Source organism: Mirounga leonina, unplaced genomic scaffold, assembly GCF_011800145.1.
Source record: "Mirounga leonina isolate KUSES-001 unplaced genomic scaffold, KU_Mleo_1.0 Mir_91, whole genome shotgun sequence".
NCBI classification, from domain to species: domain Eukaryota; kingdom Metazoa; phylum Chordata; class Mammalia; order Carnivora; family Phocidae; genus Mirounga; species Mirounga leonina.
The window spans coordinates 8,902,871-8,918,935 of record NW_023270839.1 but is presented as its reverse complement, the minus strand read 5'-3'; the positions used below and the strand labels follow the sequence as shown (position 1 = coordinate 8,918,935).

The 16,065-nt window shown below is 42.9% G+C and overlaps 1 protein-coding gene and 2 non-coding genes across 9 annotated transcripts in view; all 3 read right to left on the bottom strand.

Annotated features, from left to right (window-relative positions):
• Window positions 1-882: 882 nt before the first annotated feature.
• The window catches only part of CHD8 (chromodomain helicase DNA binding protein 8), a 61,225-nt gene continuing 46,042 nt past the window's right edge, over window positions 883-16,065 (bottom strand). For 5 of the 7 annotated variants that reach the window (XM_034994692.1, XM_034994697.1, XM_034994693.1 and 2 more), the window contains 19 exons: window positions 15,872-16,051; window positions 15,619-15,729; window positions 15,075-15,271; window positions 14,670-14,869; window positions 14,409-14,589; window positions 14,229-14,318; window positions 13,840-13,943; window positions 11,517-11,646; window positions 10,084-10,159; window positions 9,571-9,625; window positions 9,185-9,392; window positions 8,529-8,737; window positions 7,717-8,436; window positions 7,320-7,471; window positions 6,740-7,039; window positions 5,270-5,383; window positions 4,904-5,083; window positions 4,394-4,510; window positions 883-1,862 (listed from right to left, as the gene is read on the bottom strand). In XM_034994692.1, coding sequence (XP_034850583.1) covers window positions 1,296-1,862; window positions 4,394-4,510; window positions 4,904-5,083; window positions 5,270-5,383; window positions 6,740-7,039; window positions 7,320-7,471; window positions 7,717-8,436; window positions 8,529-8,737; window positions 9,185-9,392; window positions 9,571-9,625; window positions 10,084-10,159; window positions 11,517-11,646; window positions 13,840-13,943; window positions 14,229-14,318; window positions 14,409-14,589; window positions 14,670-14,869; window positions 15,075-15,271; window positions 15,619-15,729; window positions 15,872-16,051 — 3,891 coding nt within the window. In that variant the 3' untranslated portion in view covers window positions 883-1,295. The remainder of the gene's footprint in view (window positions 1,863-4,393; window positions 4,511-4,903; window positions 5,084-5,269; window positions 5,384-6,739; window positions 7,040-7,319; window positions 7,472-7,716; window positions 8,437-8,528; window positions 8,738-9,184; window positions 9,393-9,570; window positions 9,626-10,083; window positions 10,160-11,516; window positions 11,647-13,839; window positions 13,944-14,228; window positions 14,319-14,408; window positions 14,590-14,669; window positions 14,870-15,074; window positions 15,272-15,618; window positions 15,730-15,871; window positions 16,052-16,065) is intronic. The other 2 variants (XM_034994694.1, XM_034994695.1) reach the window with 2 other exon arrangements.
• Window positions 5,584-5,672, bottom strand: LOC118003784. Its single transcript, XR_004677417.1, has one exon. It is a non-coding gene; the product is annotated as a small nucleolar RNA U6-53/MBII-28 (small nucleolar RNA).
• LOC118003783 lies at window positions 10,689-10,798 on the bottom strand. Its single transcript, XR_004677416.1, has one exon. It is a non-coding gene; the product is annotated as a small nucleolar RNA U6-53/MBII-28 (small nucleolar RNA).

Genomic DNA, 16,065 nt, shown 5'->3' with positions numbered 1-16,065 from the left:
CCCGCCCTTACTCTCAGCCCTGCTGCGGTTTCCAGGAGCTCCGATTTCTGGCCCAGGCGGCGGCGGCTGGGCACTGCTGAGGAGGCGGGAGGCCCGCCGTGCCTGCCCCGCCCCACACGAGCGGCTGCGCGCCGCTGCAACGGCCCCACCCACTGATAAATGAAGGGGAAACGGAAAGAGCGGGATCTGGCGTGGGTCAGGAGTGGGAACTTTGGGTGCATTTCCCTCCTAAATGGTGGGGAAGCAAAAGCCTCTGCTGCTCCAGGACTGGAAGGATCCTTGGTGGCGAGGAAGGAGAGAGCACTAACTAGGGAGAAAAAGCCCACAGAACTATTTGCCTTAGAAAGGGAAATAAAATGCCCAGGCTTCATCTGAGCGCTGGGATGGCAGGGGAAGAGTCTTTAACAAATGGCTTGAGGGGCTTCACACAACCCAGTCGGCCTGCTCCTTCTCCCCTCCCCACCCCGCCCTCCGCCCCGGCCCAAGTCTTGACAACGTTCCTTCCAGTCAGCCTGTTCCCTTGCCACAGTTCATGAAGTGATACCGTTCTTATGGTTTCCCCAAAGCACCGTTATTTCAGTTAATTCCAAACAAAATGTTCATGGTTCCTTGAGGAAATTCTTCCTTCTCATTTCTTCCAAGAACTTGGGAGTTTGAATCTGGGACATTTGCCTACTATTAAACAATTCACTTGCTTTTAGCAAGCTGGATTGACTACACTTACATATATCCTTTAATGGAGTAGAGATGACTTTGTCCTATCCAAGGTAACTGCATTTACAATAATGAACTTTAGGAAAGTGGTATTGAAATTACCCATCATGAATTCAAAATTAACATTTATATTGGGTTTTAGCAAATATAGAACAAGGGAAGAATGGAAAAGGATTAACTTAAATTTATTAATGCCAAGGGGAAGGAAGGTAACAGTTCCTGACCCTCCAGCTGTATCCACAGTTCGGCCAGGAACAGGCTCTGCCAGAGGCTAGGGCCAGCGCTACATAGTCTGTGGTTAATGGAGGGGTTTAGGGAGGGGTGAGCACATCAGCTGCTCTAGTCTCCTTTCCTTCCCCAGAAATGAGGAAGTGGTCATGTATTATTTTAGGAGTTCCCCCTGCCCACCCAATCCTCTCAAATTTGGAAGCAATCAGGTACAAGTTTTCTTTTTCCTTTTCACCTCCTGGAGTCCTGGGTTTCCCCACATCTCTCCTGCCCCTCCCACTTTTCCATAGTCCAAGGGCCAGAGTAATTGAAAATACAGCAGCCACCCAAGCAACGGGGACCATGCTGGGGCTTCAGTCATCAGCATCTTCACTTGAGTCTGAGTTGGCTGGCATCATAGGATCATCAATGAGTGAGAAGTCCCTTTCTGAGCTATCATAGCCCTGAGATAAATCATCATCATCATCTTCATCCTCATCGTCCTCATCCTCCTCAGGTTGCAGTGGTGGCAACCTCAAGGCAGTACCAGAGGTGGTAGTGGCTGGTGAAGAAGGGTAGCCAGGGGCTCTCAGGCCTGGATGGTGATGGTGGTGATGGTGGGGGTGGGGGTGGTGGTGGTGGTGATGAAGCATGGTGCTGGAGTCTACATGAGGGGATGATGCTGCACCACCCATCACAAACGGCATAAAAGGCAAAGATGCAGAAGTGGCACTGCTGTGACCCAGGGATGACACAGACTGCAGGCCACTACTGCTGTGTTGGAAGGTATTATGCAGAGACAGGGACCCAGTGCCTCCACCCTGCATCAGGGCCATCATCTTTGAAAGGTCTGGTCGCATCCTACGGGCCCGCTTCTTGCTGCTGTCTGGCGTAATAGGCCCTGGCAAAACCCGGTTGAACACAGTTTCAGCATGGTGACCCTAGGAGGAAGGAGTAGAAGATAGTAAAAACAAAGAAAGGAAAAAAAGCAAACGAAGTCAACAGAGTCCTAGCTTGCAAGTGCTTTTTTACTCAATATCTTTAGGAGGGACAAAGAAAGCAGTCAGATGAGGCTTGATGGTAATAGGAGGAGGAAATGCTGGATATAGCTGCTAGAAGCATTCCAGTGCTAAAGCTAAAATGGAGACATTGATACTGACACTTATGTGAACCAGAGTTTTGCTTTTTTCCATGACTGCATTGTACCTTTACTCTATCCAGCCATTTCACAGATGCTTACCCTTGTTAACAAGGAGACTGAGTAAGCCAGTGAATGAATCAGTATTTGCACAGTATACTTTACTGATGGCAGGTTGTTCACATGATCTTACCATGTGAAGTACAGCACAACTATATTGACATTCACGAAACTATTACTCATTAGCACAGCAGAGTGTGGTAAACTAAAGACAGGTCAGGTTAAGACTTCTTTCTGGATGTCTAGAACAACAAAAAGATTGTGGGTAGCTCCTCACGAAACTTAATAAAGTGTTTTTCACATTGATAAAAAACGTATCTGCTGAATTTTAAGTTGCTTCTTCTAGATGTTCTGTCCGTAAATTATTTTATTTTTATTTTTTAGAGAGAGAGAGAATCCAAGTGGGCAAGGAGGGGCAGAGGGAGAGAAAGAGAATCTCAAGCAGGCTCCACACCCAGTGTGAGCCCAACACAGGGCTCAATCTCATGACCCTGAGATATGACCTGAGCTGAAATCAAGAGTCATACACTTAACCAACTGAGCCACCCAGGCACCCCTGGATATTCTGACTGTAAATTTTGACTAAGTACACTGAAGCTGGAACTTATTACTTCTAGTGCCTCTGCTTTGCTAGACCTAAGTATAATACTGGGTATACTGGCATTAAATTCAGACATTTGGTATCTGTGTCTCTGGACTCTACTTACCAATCTAAGCCTAACACCTGATATGGGAATATACCTTTCTGATTTGGAAAACTAAACATTTCAATACACTGTATTTGTATAGACTTTTAAAATATAACAATAAAAGCACCTAAACTCCTGCAGGTACCAGTAATAATACACCATTAATTCTGTCTGCATTAAGAATTCTGTACAGGGGCGATGGTGCAGTTAGTTAAGTATTCAACTCTCGGTTTTGGCTCAGGTCAGGTGATTGAGCCCTGCAATGGGCTCTGAGCTTAGCACGGAGTCTGCTTGAGATGCTTTCCCCCTCTGTTCCTTCCCCAGCTCACACGCTCCCTCTCTCTCAAATAAATTCTAAAAAAAAAAAAAAAAAAAAAAAGAATTCTGTATTAGTCATATTACGATTTTCTGTGACTCCCTAGGATCTTTCCTTTCTTAGATTTATCAACTGAGTATAAAGACGTAGCAAAATACTTGAGGGAAAAATAGGTAATACTGGAGGAAAAGCCTTTTTTATAAGCTGCTCTATAATGTGAAATTCACAACAGAGAAGGTACCAGCCTTCCAACCATCAGCCTCCCATATCAACCACTCTGCTTATTATACTCTTGGTCCCATGGAGGCTTTGAGGAAAAGTTAAAATATTCTTCTATGGTAACAATATTTATATGAAACCACTTTCACCAATGTAAAAATAATAAGCCTCAAAAATGCACCTCACAAATAACTATAACGTGTAAAGTAACAATCTCAATTTGTTAAATGCAGAAGATGCATATTGTTCATTTGGAAATTAATTTTGTTAAAAGACACACCATGTGGTTTTAGATATAAATAACATATATGTGTAAAGATGTATATAAAAGATCCAATGGGGGATGATTAGACAAGTGCTAATCATTTTAAATGACTGCTTACCACACCATGATTTAATATGTTTAAAAAAAGACAACTATTGACCAAAGTAAGGCAAACAGCAAAGAGAAACTTTTAAAGTCAGATTTTATTGCAAAGAATTATGGGTACCTCATCTACCAAATGGCCTATAATGGAATAACCGAAGTTGTTGTTATTAACTATAAAACATGTTTTCCTGTCCTTTTTCCATTACTGGTGTTATTATCAGCAATTCTCAACTTCCTCCATGTTGGAAAACGCTATGACTATTGTCCTTGGTAGGCCCGACGTCACTTCTAAAATGTACAGGATCATAAAATTTTTAAGAGATTATCTGCTCCTATACCCTCAACTTTTCAGGATGTTCAAACTGAAAAGGTTAAAGGATTTGCCAAAATCCCTTAGTCAGTCAGAAGAACAGAAAGCCTTGACTGTTCCAACACATCTTACTAATCCTTACGTTTTAATATGCTTAAAGTGCTCAAGTTACTTTTAGAATTTTATGCTCCTCTACAGATGATGATGCCAAGGACTGTAAAAATATCAATAAAATTACCCTAGTTTCCTGATTGGTGGACTGAAGATATATTTTTTCATACACTGGAAAAAAGGAAGTAACAGAACACGAATTATTTCTCCAGTCACATCTAATGTGGGAATAGAGTGGTAATGCCTCAGTCTCACTCACCTTTTTACCATTCCTAGAGTTAGCCGTCTGTACTGGTTCCATTCCCAAACAGTTCAATTCTGCCTTATTATTTTTTTTACATCTCTGCCACTTCTGTTTTCTGCGATCCTCCATATACTGAAATAGAAAACTGTTAGTTATCCTAGAGGAATAAAAATCTCTTTGGAGTAATTATTAAGGTACTAATGTCTAGTTTGACAACAAATTCTTATTGCATGGATAAATTAAGGATTAGTCCTAGTGGAAACCTGCCATTAGCAGATCTCTCCCCCCCAAAATTAGGTATTTATATAATCAATAATAAATATTTGCCTAGTATTTAGTTTAATAAGTGCTTTAACATTATTTTATTTTGATTCTCAAACAACTCTGTGAGTTAGGAAGACTGGGTATTATGGTATTCGGCAGATACAGAAAAAAATGACATACTATGGCATGCTTCCTCCCTCTCATGCAGCTTAAATACCAAGGAAATGACTTTAAATCTTGCTGGATGGAACTGCCACTCACCGCTAGAAATCGGGGATCGACAGCGAACTCTGGATGACCCTGTAACCACATCTCCAGTTCAGCCCGGCGAGGGGCATCCTCACCCACCAGCAAAGTACCATCCACCTTATTGATGACAGGGATCCGGGTCTCCAGGTCCACATCAAGGTGATTAGGCTCTTCCATGCACTCCACCTCCAGCTGCAAACCCAGAATCCACCCCCATGAGCACATACTCTTCTTTGGGGCAGGGAGGGAGGGGGAGCAGAGCCAATGGTAACCATAAAATAATTCTAGTATCTTCTAGTCCCTTAATCCCAACTGCCTTCATCAATTAGTGAGAATAAAAAAACCTAATCATCATGTCAAAAACTCTCTCCCACTCACCTCGACTAGCTTCTTTCTGTTTCCCTTCTTCTTATGAAACAGAGGATGTCCATCTCCCATTACTCCATTAGCCATCAACTTGTGCTTCTGGAATGTTAACTTCAATCCTTCCTCCTAAGAAGACAACCCACCCACCCAAGATGTCATATGGCACATGTTTTTAAAGTAAATATTAAGCTTTGGGGATCTTAGGGTAAGGGTCATCCTCTGGCTCAATGATGAGAAGGAAGGCCATCTGGCTAAAGAGTAGAAATTAGAAATGTATCTAAACTTATATACTTTTTCCATAGAAAGATTTCGTTTCTTGACCTAGTGCTCCTCAGGTAGACATAAGAGAAGAATTTATCTCGAAAACACCCCATACCTGGTGTCTCAATATTAGCATGGCAACTCATCACAGGGGCAAAATCCTGGTAATTCCTATCACATACTAGTTTAAGAAATTTTTCTTGGGGTTCCTGGGTGGCTCAGTCAGTTAAGTATCTGACTCTTGATCTCAGATCAGGTCTTGATCTCAGGGTTGTGAGATCAAGTCCCATGTTGGGCTCCATGCTGGTGTGGAGGCTACTTTAAAAAAAAAGGAAAAAGAAAGAAAAAGAAAATTTTCTTGTTGAGTACTTAAGGACCAGCTAATAGGATTTCAATAGGGAAGATGATCAGGAAAAATAAAATTTCCCATCTATAAAATAAATAACACTGATTTAATTTCACTAAGAATGACTTCTTATTTTTAACTTAATAAGGCCCACAATATTTAGGCGTTATTTTACTAGCTTTCCCACAATTTGATTTCAATCTTTAAAAACCAGGTTTCTAGGATCTACAAACAAGCCACCCAAAAGAAGCCTTGTATCAACTATATTTCTTTCAAAACATATGGGTTCTTTTGATCTGGTCCTTAGGAGATACAAGATCCCTTCCTTTACTGCAATGACTTTTCCTCAATGGAGCTTTGTGAACTTTAATTTTTCTCCCCTCTCCTTTTTATTTTTACTTATTTATTTTTAAAAGATTTCAAGTCATCTCTACACCCAACGTGGGGCTCCAACTTACAAGCCCCGAGATCAAGAGCTGCATGCTCTACCGACTGAGCCAGCCAGGCCCCCCAACTCCCTTCTCATTTTTTATTTTTTTATTATTTTTTTTAATTTTATTTATTTATTTTTTTTAAAGATTTTATTTATTTATTTGAGAGAGAGAATGAGATAGAGAGAGAGCATGAGAGAGCGAAGGGTCAGAGGGAGAAGCAGACTCCCTGCTGAGCAGGGAGCCCGATGCGGGACTCGATCCCGGGACTCCAGGATCATGACCTGAGCCGAAGGCAGTCGCTCAACCAACTGAGCCACCCAGGCGCCCCCTTCTCATTTTTTAAAGTTAGCTAACCAAACAAGTTTAATATCCCCTTAGTGAAGTAGTTAGCAAAACTCCGGTCTCCTTCCCCACTTCCCAGTGCCTAAATGCTGAGCTTACATCTTTGATCTGAACTGTAAACTCCTTTTCATCCATGCCTCTGCGAAGTTTCGTGAACTGAGCTGCTGCTGTGGTGACTGCGGACACCTCCTCCTCTGCCATGGAAGCTGCGCTGCTACTTCGTGGTGTGGGGACTGGAGAGTCACCATATTCTCCTGGAGTCAATGAGGGACTGTCTAGCAAGTGGTTGCCTGGCCCCAAAATTCCTGTTACCATTTCCTGGCTCCGGCGGCTAGAAGGCCACTTCCCTGAGAGTACAGCCTGGCAGACGAGGTCAATACGGTTTATAAGGACACGATCCTGAGTGGGGGGAAAAGAAATCAATACTGGTTTTAGGGCCTGAGTACCAGCTATGTGATTCTGTGACAAACAACAGGGCCATCATTAGCAGGATGTGTAAAAATCAGAAGGCAGAAGGAGGGAGATAATAGTATCAGATCCCTAAGTCAACTGGGTAGAGTTTCATGAAAAAATGTATAGCACTAAATACAACTAAAGAAAACCAGAACCATCTGTTCCTTGTTCCCGGTTTTTGTTAAAGTATATTTCTAGACTGTATGTCCAGGCATGAGGCTGTTACCTTGGGCCACTCAGAAGCTCTTTGTCTTTCTTGTAGCAGCAGAAGCTCAGGGGTCATTTGTTCTCCATCTTCATTTGGGAATCCATCTTGGGACATAGTGAGGGACAGAAGACTCTCTTCATCATAGAGCTTTGAGCGGGACCGGTCAGCAGCTAGAGATCATACAGAATGTGAGCAAAGATGGAAGAATAAAGTTATATATAAATGGAATTACATGGGCTTTAAATAAAGGCCCAAAGAATAACAGATCTCTTTCGGTGTTCTAACAAATCGAAATCCAAATCTCTCCCAGAGGATGCATTTAGAAAAGAAGGGAAAGAGCTGGGGCGTTGGGGGGGGGGGGCAGCACGGAGCTGGGAATAGGGAAAAGGGCCAACAGCCTGTCACATGCACTCACTTAGCTTTTCTTCCTTCTCGTCCTCACTCTCATCAGTGCTGGAGCTGGAGCTGGATGAGGATGAGGAAGAAGAGGATGATGGTGACAGCTTGCTCAAGTCCAGTTCAGAGTCTGAATCATCCTCATCCTCCAGTTTGACTGGTGGAACATTCCGGGAAACCAGAGGGGTAGTATCAGAGGGGGCTACTCGCATCTCATAGTCTTGTGGGGTTGGTCGGCTCCTGGCCACCACCTCATGCTCTAGTTTTAAAGTCAGACTCTCCAGACTGGGGACCTGGGCAGCTGTCTCCTCAGGTGGCTTTTCAACAGGAGCATCTGGGCGCAGGGGCAGTGGTGAGGCAGTGCGCGAGGTATACTGCTGGTGTAGCAGTGGCGTAGAGCAGCGTGACAAGGATGGAGCTGGTGCTCCTGCCTGATGGTTCTGCATATAATTCATACGGGCAGCCAGAAAAGAGAAGTCTGGGTCCTGCATGATGTTGCAGTCTGTTTGGCTCACCCCATGGCGGGCTGCCCCTCGTAGAAGCTCCCCATCATGCCGAACAGGCTCCCACCATTTGGGCAATTCAGGACCTGGAGGCTGACATAATGCCAGCCGATCTTCCAGAAGGGGATGGCATAAAACTTGTTCCCGTAAGCGCCGAAGCAATTCAATACGGTAGAGAGTCCGTGAGGCCCTCTCCTCAGTGATGGGCTCAATGAACAGATTAGGGTCCGGGGGCTCTGCAAGACACAGGGGTGGGAGGAGAAAAGAACCACATTAGTTTCTGTTGCCATCCATCCCCACTCACCCAAGACTCTCCAGCCTTGCTTACCATCTCCAGCTGCTGGGGGAAGTCGGCACACTTGGCGACACATGGCCACAAAGCCATGGAAGTACTTGGTAAGGCTTTCGTCTGTTTTTTTGTCCAGTCGGGCAAAAGTACGGAAGCGATCCCAATGGAACTGCATGGTATCAGGGTCATACTCCACACCAAAGGTAGACACCACTCGATAGAAATCAGTTTGTTCACGCCTTGTCCATCTAAAGGGAAAAGGAATCAGGCAGCAGTGATCAGAAAAACACAGGGAAACTGGTTACTTCTTAGCGTGGCTTAGAATACCTGAATAAACAAAAAATTGAAAATAGGGACAAAAAAACAAAACAAAACAAAAAACAGCCCAGGAGACAGCAGAAGAGGTAGTTAAGAGGTACTCTATAACATGTAAGAATTTAAGAATAGCCAGCTAGCTAAGGGAAAAAATATGTGGGCAAATAACTCAATGAGAATGGCCACTTTCCTAGAAGCTGTGATAATGCACACAAGCGAGGTTTTTTGTCGCAGAGGAGTAACAACCAAAGGCAAAAAAAATGGTCCCTCTGTAGGGAATTCCAAATAAATCCTTCCTAAAATGCTTTTCAATATAGGACCCATAGCCCATAGCTGAAGGCAAGCTTACACCTCAGCCCAAATTCCCAGCCACACTTTACCGTTGCTGTTTCTCCCGCCGCGCAATTTCTTTTAGTTTGAAGGCTGCCTCACAACGCCGCCGTCTCCGGTCCCCTCGTTCTGCAGCCTCTATCTTCATCTGTTCTCTCTTGTAGCTGCGCTGATAAGCTGTTACTAGGCGCCGAAGCCTAGCTGTTAGAGCAGAGCCTGGAGGCCAGAAGAGATGGCCTGGCTGCTGGGTTACCTGGGCTGTGGGAAGCAAAGCAGAATGAATAGGAAGTACAGGAAAGGTAGGAAAGATAACACCAGTATTTCAACCCACCCAAAAGCAAAGCTCTTAGAAATCCCAGGACAGGACAGAATTCAGTTAGTAATTCCCCAACCCACCACCCCACACAAAATTATACTAGTTGACCTAGAAGTTTACCTTCATCTCCATCAATCACTGAGATCTCCTCATCCATCATCATCAAGGGATCACCCTAGAGAAGGAGATCCACCCCATAGGATGGAGGGGGGAGGGAAAAGGGGGGGAAGTTGACATTCTGAAATCAATTTCTTATGTGTGTCCTTCTATGGCACCAAAGGGATCAAGAAAAATTTCTAATGAACCCTCACAAAAAAAAATGGAAGCAACCAACTAAAGGACTAAGAAAAAAAATCAGTTGCTATTAATGGCTTGAAAATAAAGGGACTCAAGAATTTAGCAAATAATATATTTCAATATCCAGCTTGGTCCCACCTCCTCCACAAAGTCATCCCTGGTCTCCCCCAACTGGTGTTACAATCTTTTCCATTAATACTTTATAGTATCAAATAATAGTTACTTTCCATTTTGTATTATAAATTAATCAGTATACTTCAGAATCCAGGGAATGGGAGAATACTTAACTATTTAGTCATAGTAGAGCAAAGCTACTCTCAAATGAGAATTCCTCACCTCATCATCTTGGTCCTTCGGGGGACCCTGGAGTGGTTTATATTCAGGATCTTCACAATCCTTATCAAAGTCAACCCTAAAATTATCCAAAGGCATGGAAAAAAAAAAAAAAGAATGTATCTTCTTTCACTAAGAGGAATTTAAGATGAACACCTGGCCAAACATACAATCCAGCATGGAACCGTGGTTTTCCTTCAATGCTCAAAGGGATGGCAGGCCAGGTGCTAAGCTCCGAATAAGATTAGGTAGAGCATCCAACAGGATGAAGAATGGGAAAAAACTGACAAAGTGCCATTCTAAATTGCTTGAATCTGAAATGAAATACTTTGGCCAGGATACTTCCTTTCTCTTGATAGCCCTTTTCATGGTTTACCCATTCTTCTCCTCTTTCCTATTTAATTGTTACATTTAAATAGTCCATGTTTGCTTGTTTTACTTTGCTCTTTTGAGTAGAAGGGTGACATAATAAATGATTTCTGATGAATAACCAACCCAATTTCCTTTGAGGGTCCTGCACTAAGCAAACTAAGGTTGTGATCATCAAAGAGAAATCTCTCAATTGCAGAGTGCATGGGTATTCATGAATTAAGCCAAATATTTCACATGCCCCTCAGGTCTCCATGTGAGAAGTTTTGTTAAACTCACTGGCACCCAAATTAGGGCAACACTGCCCTACCTGGTGACTCAGTATTAGCATGGCAACTCATCATCGAGACATGTATCCAGACAGAGTATATGCCTGTATGTGTCAGCCACCATTGGCAGACGATAAACCAGGGCTAAAATCTCCTGAGGCTCTACCACATAAGTGACATAGGAGAGCTGCATGGATATTATCTTTCAAGACAACCAGTTCAGGGGCACCTGGATGGCTCAGATGGTTAAGCGCCTGCCTTCGGCTCAGGTCATGATCCTGGGTCCTGGGATTGAGTCCTGCATCGGGCTCCCTGCTAGGCGGGGAGCCTGCTTCTCCCTCTGCCTCTGCCTCTCTCTCTGCCTCTCATGAATAAATAAATAAAACATTAAAAAAAAAAAAAAGACAACCAGTTCAGTTGTCCTTTCAGCTACTGTGGATGCACAGAAAAGCACTGCAAAAAAACAAAAAAAACCCAAAAAACTGAACTGAACATCAAATAAGCCATTTGGTATATGTGCTGCCAAAGCGAGCACCTCAAATAAGCCATTTGGGAGTAACATTCATTTTCACCCTTGGTTGCATCTTATGGCAAATGTGTGGTTTTAGCCTAGTTTATAGAGTCCTTTCTGCTGGTCCCACTCTTTGTTAAGAATTTATCATTAATGAGTATAACCACCATTAAGAATACCAATGGGTTCAGTCAAGGCCAGAATTATGTTACCACATTGCAGAAGCAACTAAGAGCCTTTCAAGGGGTAGACTCAGAACTTCAAGAGAACTAAACACCAATGCTTACCCTTCTACTATGTCAGAGAAATTATCCAACACTCGATGTTCTGCTGCAATGGCTTTGTCATCTGGTCGCCCAGCCTTTTCCAGGAAGCATAAGGCTGGGTCTGCCCTCATAGTATTATATTTCTCATAGCCTAGAAGGAAAAGGACCATAAACCAAAGAAAAGATTAACTTTGCCTAAAGTGTGCTGGAATAATTGAAATATATGAGCTACTTACTCAAAATGCAAAATATTAACTTGGACAGTTGTTGGGTTATATTACTGTGTTGAATAGTCTATAGCAATTACAAAGAATTTTAGTCACCAGTTATGAAAGATAAGATTTTTTTTTTTTTAATTCATTGGAGACAGAGAGAGAGCAAGACAGAGAGCAGGGGCAGTGGGGAGAGGCAGAGGAAGAGGGAGAAGCAGACTCCCTGCTGAGCAGGGAGCCCGGTGTAGGTATCAATCTCAGGACCTGGAGCTCATGAGACCTGAGCTGAAGGCAGATGCTTAACCACCTGAGCCACCCAGGCGCCCGGAAAGATAGGAATTTGATCAGAATATTTATAGAATGGTGACAGATCTACATAGCCATTTAACTGGTAATTTTTCTATTATCATTCTCACGACACAGATGGGGAAAAAAGTAAAATAATTAGGGCTGGGTCACAAATTTTTTTTTTTTTTTGAAGATTTTATTTATTTCTTCATTAGAGACAGAGAATGACAGGCAGAGGGAGAAGCAGGCTCCCGGCTGAGCAGGGAACCTGATGCGGAACTCGATCCCAGGACCTCAGGATCACGACCTGAGCCCAAGGCAGACGTTTAACCAACTGAGCCACCCAGATGCCCCTAGGTCATACATTTTTTTTTCTTCTTTGAACTTTTTTTTTTTTTAAGATTTTTATTTATTTATTTAACAGAGAGAGAGAGAGAGGGAGAGACAGCGAGAGAGGGAACACAAGCAGAGGGAGTGGGAGAGGGAGAAGCAGGCCTCCCGCGGAGCGAGGAGCCTGATGCGGGGCTCGATCCCAAGACCCCGGGACCATGACCCGAGCCCAAGGCAGACACTTAATGACTGAGCCACCCAGGCGCCCCCCCCTTTCTTTTTAAGATTTTATTTATTTATTTGACAGACAGAGACATAGCGAGAGAAGGAACACAAGCAGGGGGAGTGGGAGAGGGAGAAGCAGGCTTCCCGTGGAGCAGGGAGCCAGACGCGGGGCTCGATCCCAGGACCCTGGGATCATGACCTGAGCCAAAGGCAGACGCTTAACGACTGAGCCACCTAGGCACCCCTAGGTCACACATTTTCAAATGAAGGATAAGAAACACCTGCAAGGGGTGCCTGGGTGGCTCAGTCGGCTAAGCATCAGCCTTCGGGTCAGGTCATGATCCCAGAGTCCTGGGATCGAGCCCCACGTTGGACTCCTTGCTCAGCGGGGAGTCTGCTTCTCTCTCTGCCTCTCCCCCTCCCTCACTGGCTTGTGTGTCCTCTCTCTCACTCACATTCTCTCAAATAAATAAGTCTTAAAAAAGAAGAAGAAAGAAAGAAACACCTGCAAACAAAGAGGCACTGAGTATCTGATGAACAGAGAATGAATGAATGAGTGAATGAACATAATTCAGGGTGTTCGGACTCTTCTAAACCTCCTTGTCCCAAAAGTAAATTTAAGACTAGAAAATGTTCACAGTTTTTCTTATCCATCAAAGTTCTTGAAAACATGTGGTTTAAGTGCCATTATTTATATTTTATAGAAATAAACAGAAAAGTATTTTAAAAAAGAAATGATATTCTAGTTCATTATGTCACTGGGCTGGAAGTTAGTTAGCACTCACTGCTTTTAATACCTAGAATTTGTTACTAGGCTAGACTGAAAAGGGAGTACTCTCACTTTTTGTACTTTATTTTTATTTCACTGTAGCTCACACTTCCATCAGAATGACTGTTGAATATTTAGACATATGGGATGCTACGTAAGTAGAACATTTTCACACAAATTAAGCATGGTTATTATTAATAGGAGTGGGCATACATTACCTCCCCGGATTCGTGGAACCTTAACTGAGATGCAAAACATACAGACTGATAACATGGATTAGAGAACAGATGGGAGACTCCCCACCTTAGGATTTAACTATCCATCTGGCCTTTTTGAACATCTATTTATAGGAACTAATTGCTTTGCTCTGGATATTTAAGAACTAGTTTCCTATTCAAGCATAATTTTATTGAAGTTCAATCAGAGAACTCAGTTATTGGCCATGAGCATTCTGCTACATGTTCCATCTGTGGAAGTAAGTCAACAACAGGAAAGGAATAAACTAAGGAAAGGTACCCACCATGCTTAAAGACTCCAATGAGCAGGGACTTGTCAGCCTCACTGTCCCACCATGTTGTTGGAACCTCCAGCTGATCCACTACTGGGAACCATATGTCAATCTCACTAAAGGTGTAAGAGAGCAGAAACAGCACAGCAATGAAGGGAATTAAAATGACAATCCTTGGGAAGATTATTATATGTATCTTCTTTTATCCATTAATTTAAATGCTCATGGATCTGCCTATTTCCTTCCACTGGTATCAAGCATAGGATCAAAAACCTGATATACAGATCTTAATTATCAGTTATCCCAAAGATAGTACAGAATGAAGTAAGTAAACCAATCTTTTCTGGAATAAGGCAGGGTATAAAGAGAAATACATAAAGAAAAATATAGCATAACTGTACCTGGCAATGGCACCCCCTAACACCTTCTCTGCCTGGTCTCCAATAACCTCCTGCCTCAGATAATATAGCATTCGTACCCGCAATAGCACCCTAAAAGGGAGGGAAGAAGAGCTGGCTCAGTAATAATGCAGAAACTTTGAGGTGGAAAATGCTTTAGTCGTTGCTAATTTCCATCCTTACTTGTTACACTGATGTTTTAAATGCTTCTTATAACTCTCATCTTGGAACAGAGTATCAGGATTATATTTCCGGATCCAATCTGCCTTATGGATATCAAAAGTGCTTTGTGACTTTACTTTTTTCCCCTTTCGTCCACGGGGCACAGGGATAGACAGACCTGGGAAAGGGGAGACATTGAAGACTTGGATTGAGAAAAACCCTTGGACCTGAAAAAGATTAGATAACCTACAGAAATATGAAAAGTAAAGAGTTGATAATTACCTGAATGATTCTGCAATTCTTTTGTCTTGCCATTTTCAGCAGGGCTAATCAAGTCCCAAATGAAGCCTTTGATATTTTCATCCCCACGATAGTGCAGAAGACAGTATACAAGGATGGCCCGGCAAATTGTCTCCACATCTCGTTCAGTCATACGTCGCTTGAAGCGTCCATGAGACAAGATATCTCGCCACCGTCCCCAACTAGAAAAACAGAAAATTGTGTTAATATTTTCCTGGGGACTCCCAAAAGGTAGGAGACAAAAACATCTGGAGAAAACATGGTAAGAGAATAAATAAAGTTTTTTCCCATTATCCCCTCTTTGGTCACAGCCTCCAATCTGAAGGGCAAACAGAGTGTCCATCAGGATGGAAATACACTACCTCTAATGGCAAGGTGGGTTCTTACCCGTATACCAAGAGGTGCTTTTCCACCCGAAAGCAGTCAGTGCGCCCATAGGTATGATGTCGGTCATGTCGGCGAGAGCGTGGCCGCTCATCATCTTCACTTTCCAAATCAGAGAATTCCACTAGGTCATCATCTTTCAGAGTGCTGAAGTGGCGAGTCTGTTTTCGTACTCTAGGTGTGTCAATCACCAAGTTATTCTAACAGAGAACAGAAGTAGAAGAGTAACTCTCTTCATGACAAGGCCATCGGAAAGGAATTAAGACAATTATGGATTGAAATAGCCTTGGATATAACATTTGTAGATAAAGAGATATTTTTTTTAGGACATGCAAAATAACCTATAGGGACTCAGAAGTAAAGTTAAGCGGTAGGTATCTAAGTAGTTTTCTGGGGCTTCCCATGCAGAAAGTTTTTACAATGGCTCTTATATACAATATACCATCACAAACCAAGGTCAGCATCAAAGAATCAGAGCAGCTACAAAGGCACCTGAAAATAATGTGTCTTCTGTAATACTTCCTCCCTAAAAGAAAAGGAAGCTTACCTTGCTATTAAGCAGATCCATGTCCAGGTCAGCCTTTTTGGCCCACTTCTGCCAAAAGTTGGGGTCATCCAGAGAAATATCAGTCCTATTTTCAGAAGCAACAAAGCTTGCCTAGTGAGAACAAAGTAAAGTTGACTACAACACTTTTTTGAGCAATGGGAAACTAGTAACTGTATTTAAAAAATATATTTAAATTCTAGAAGATTCCAGTCTCTACCTCTGTTTCCTTACATTTGGCACAGACAGAACATACCTTGGCAAAGGTCGAACCCTTTCCTTCAGACTCGATGGTGATGGTTGTGGTTCGTCTTAACAAGATCTGGTCAATGTCTTCTTCACAAAACTTGGAGCCCTCATCATCTTCTTCCATTATGGCTGCATATGCCCCTTTTCGTAAAAGATCTTCAATCTCCTTCTTTGAGAACTGTTGGATCTGCAAAATCCAAT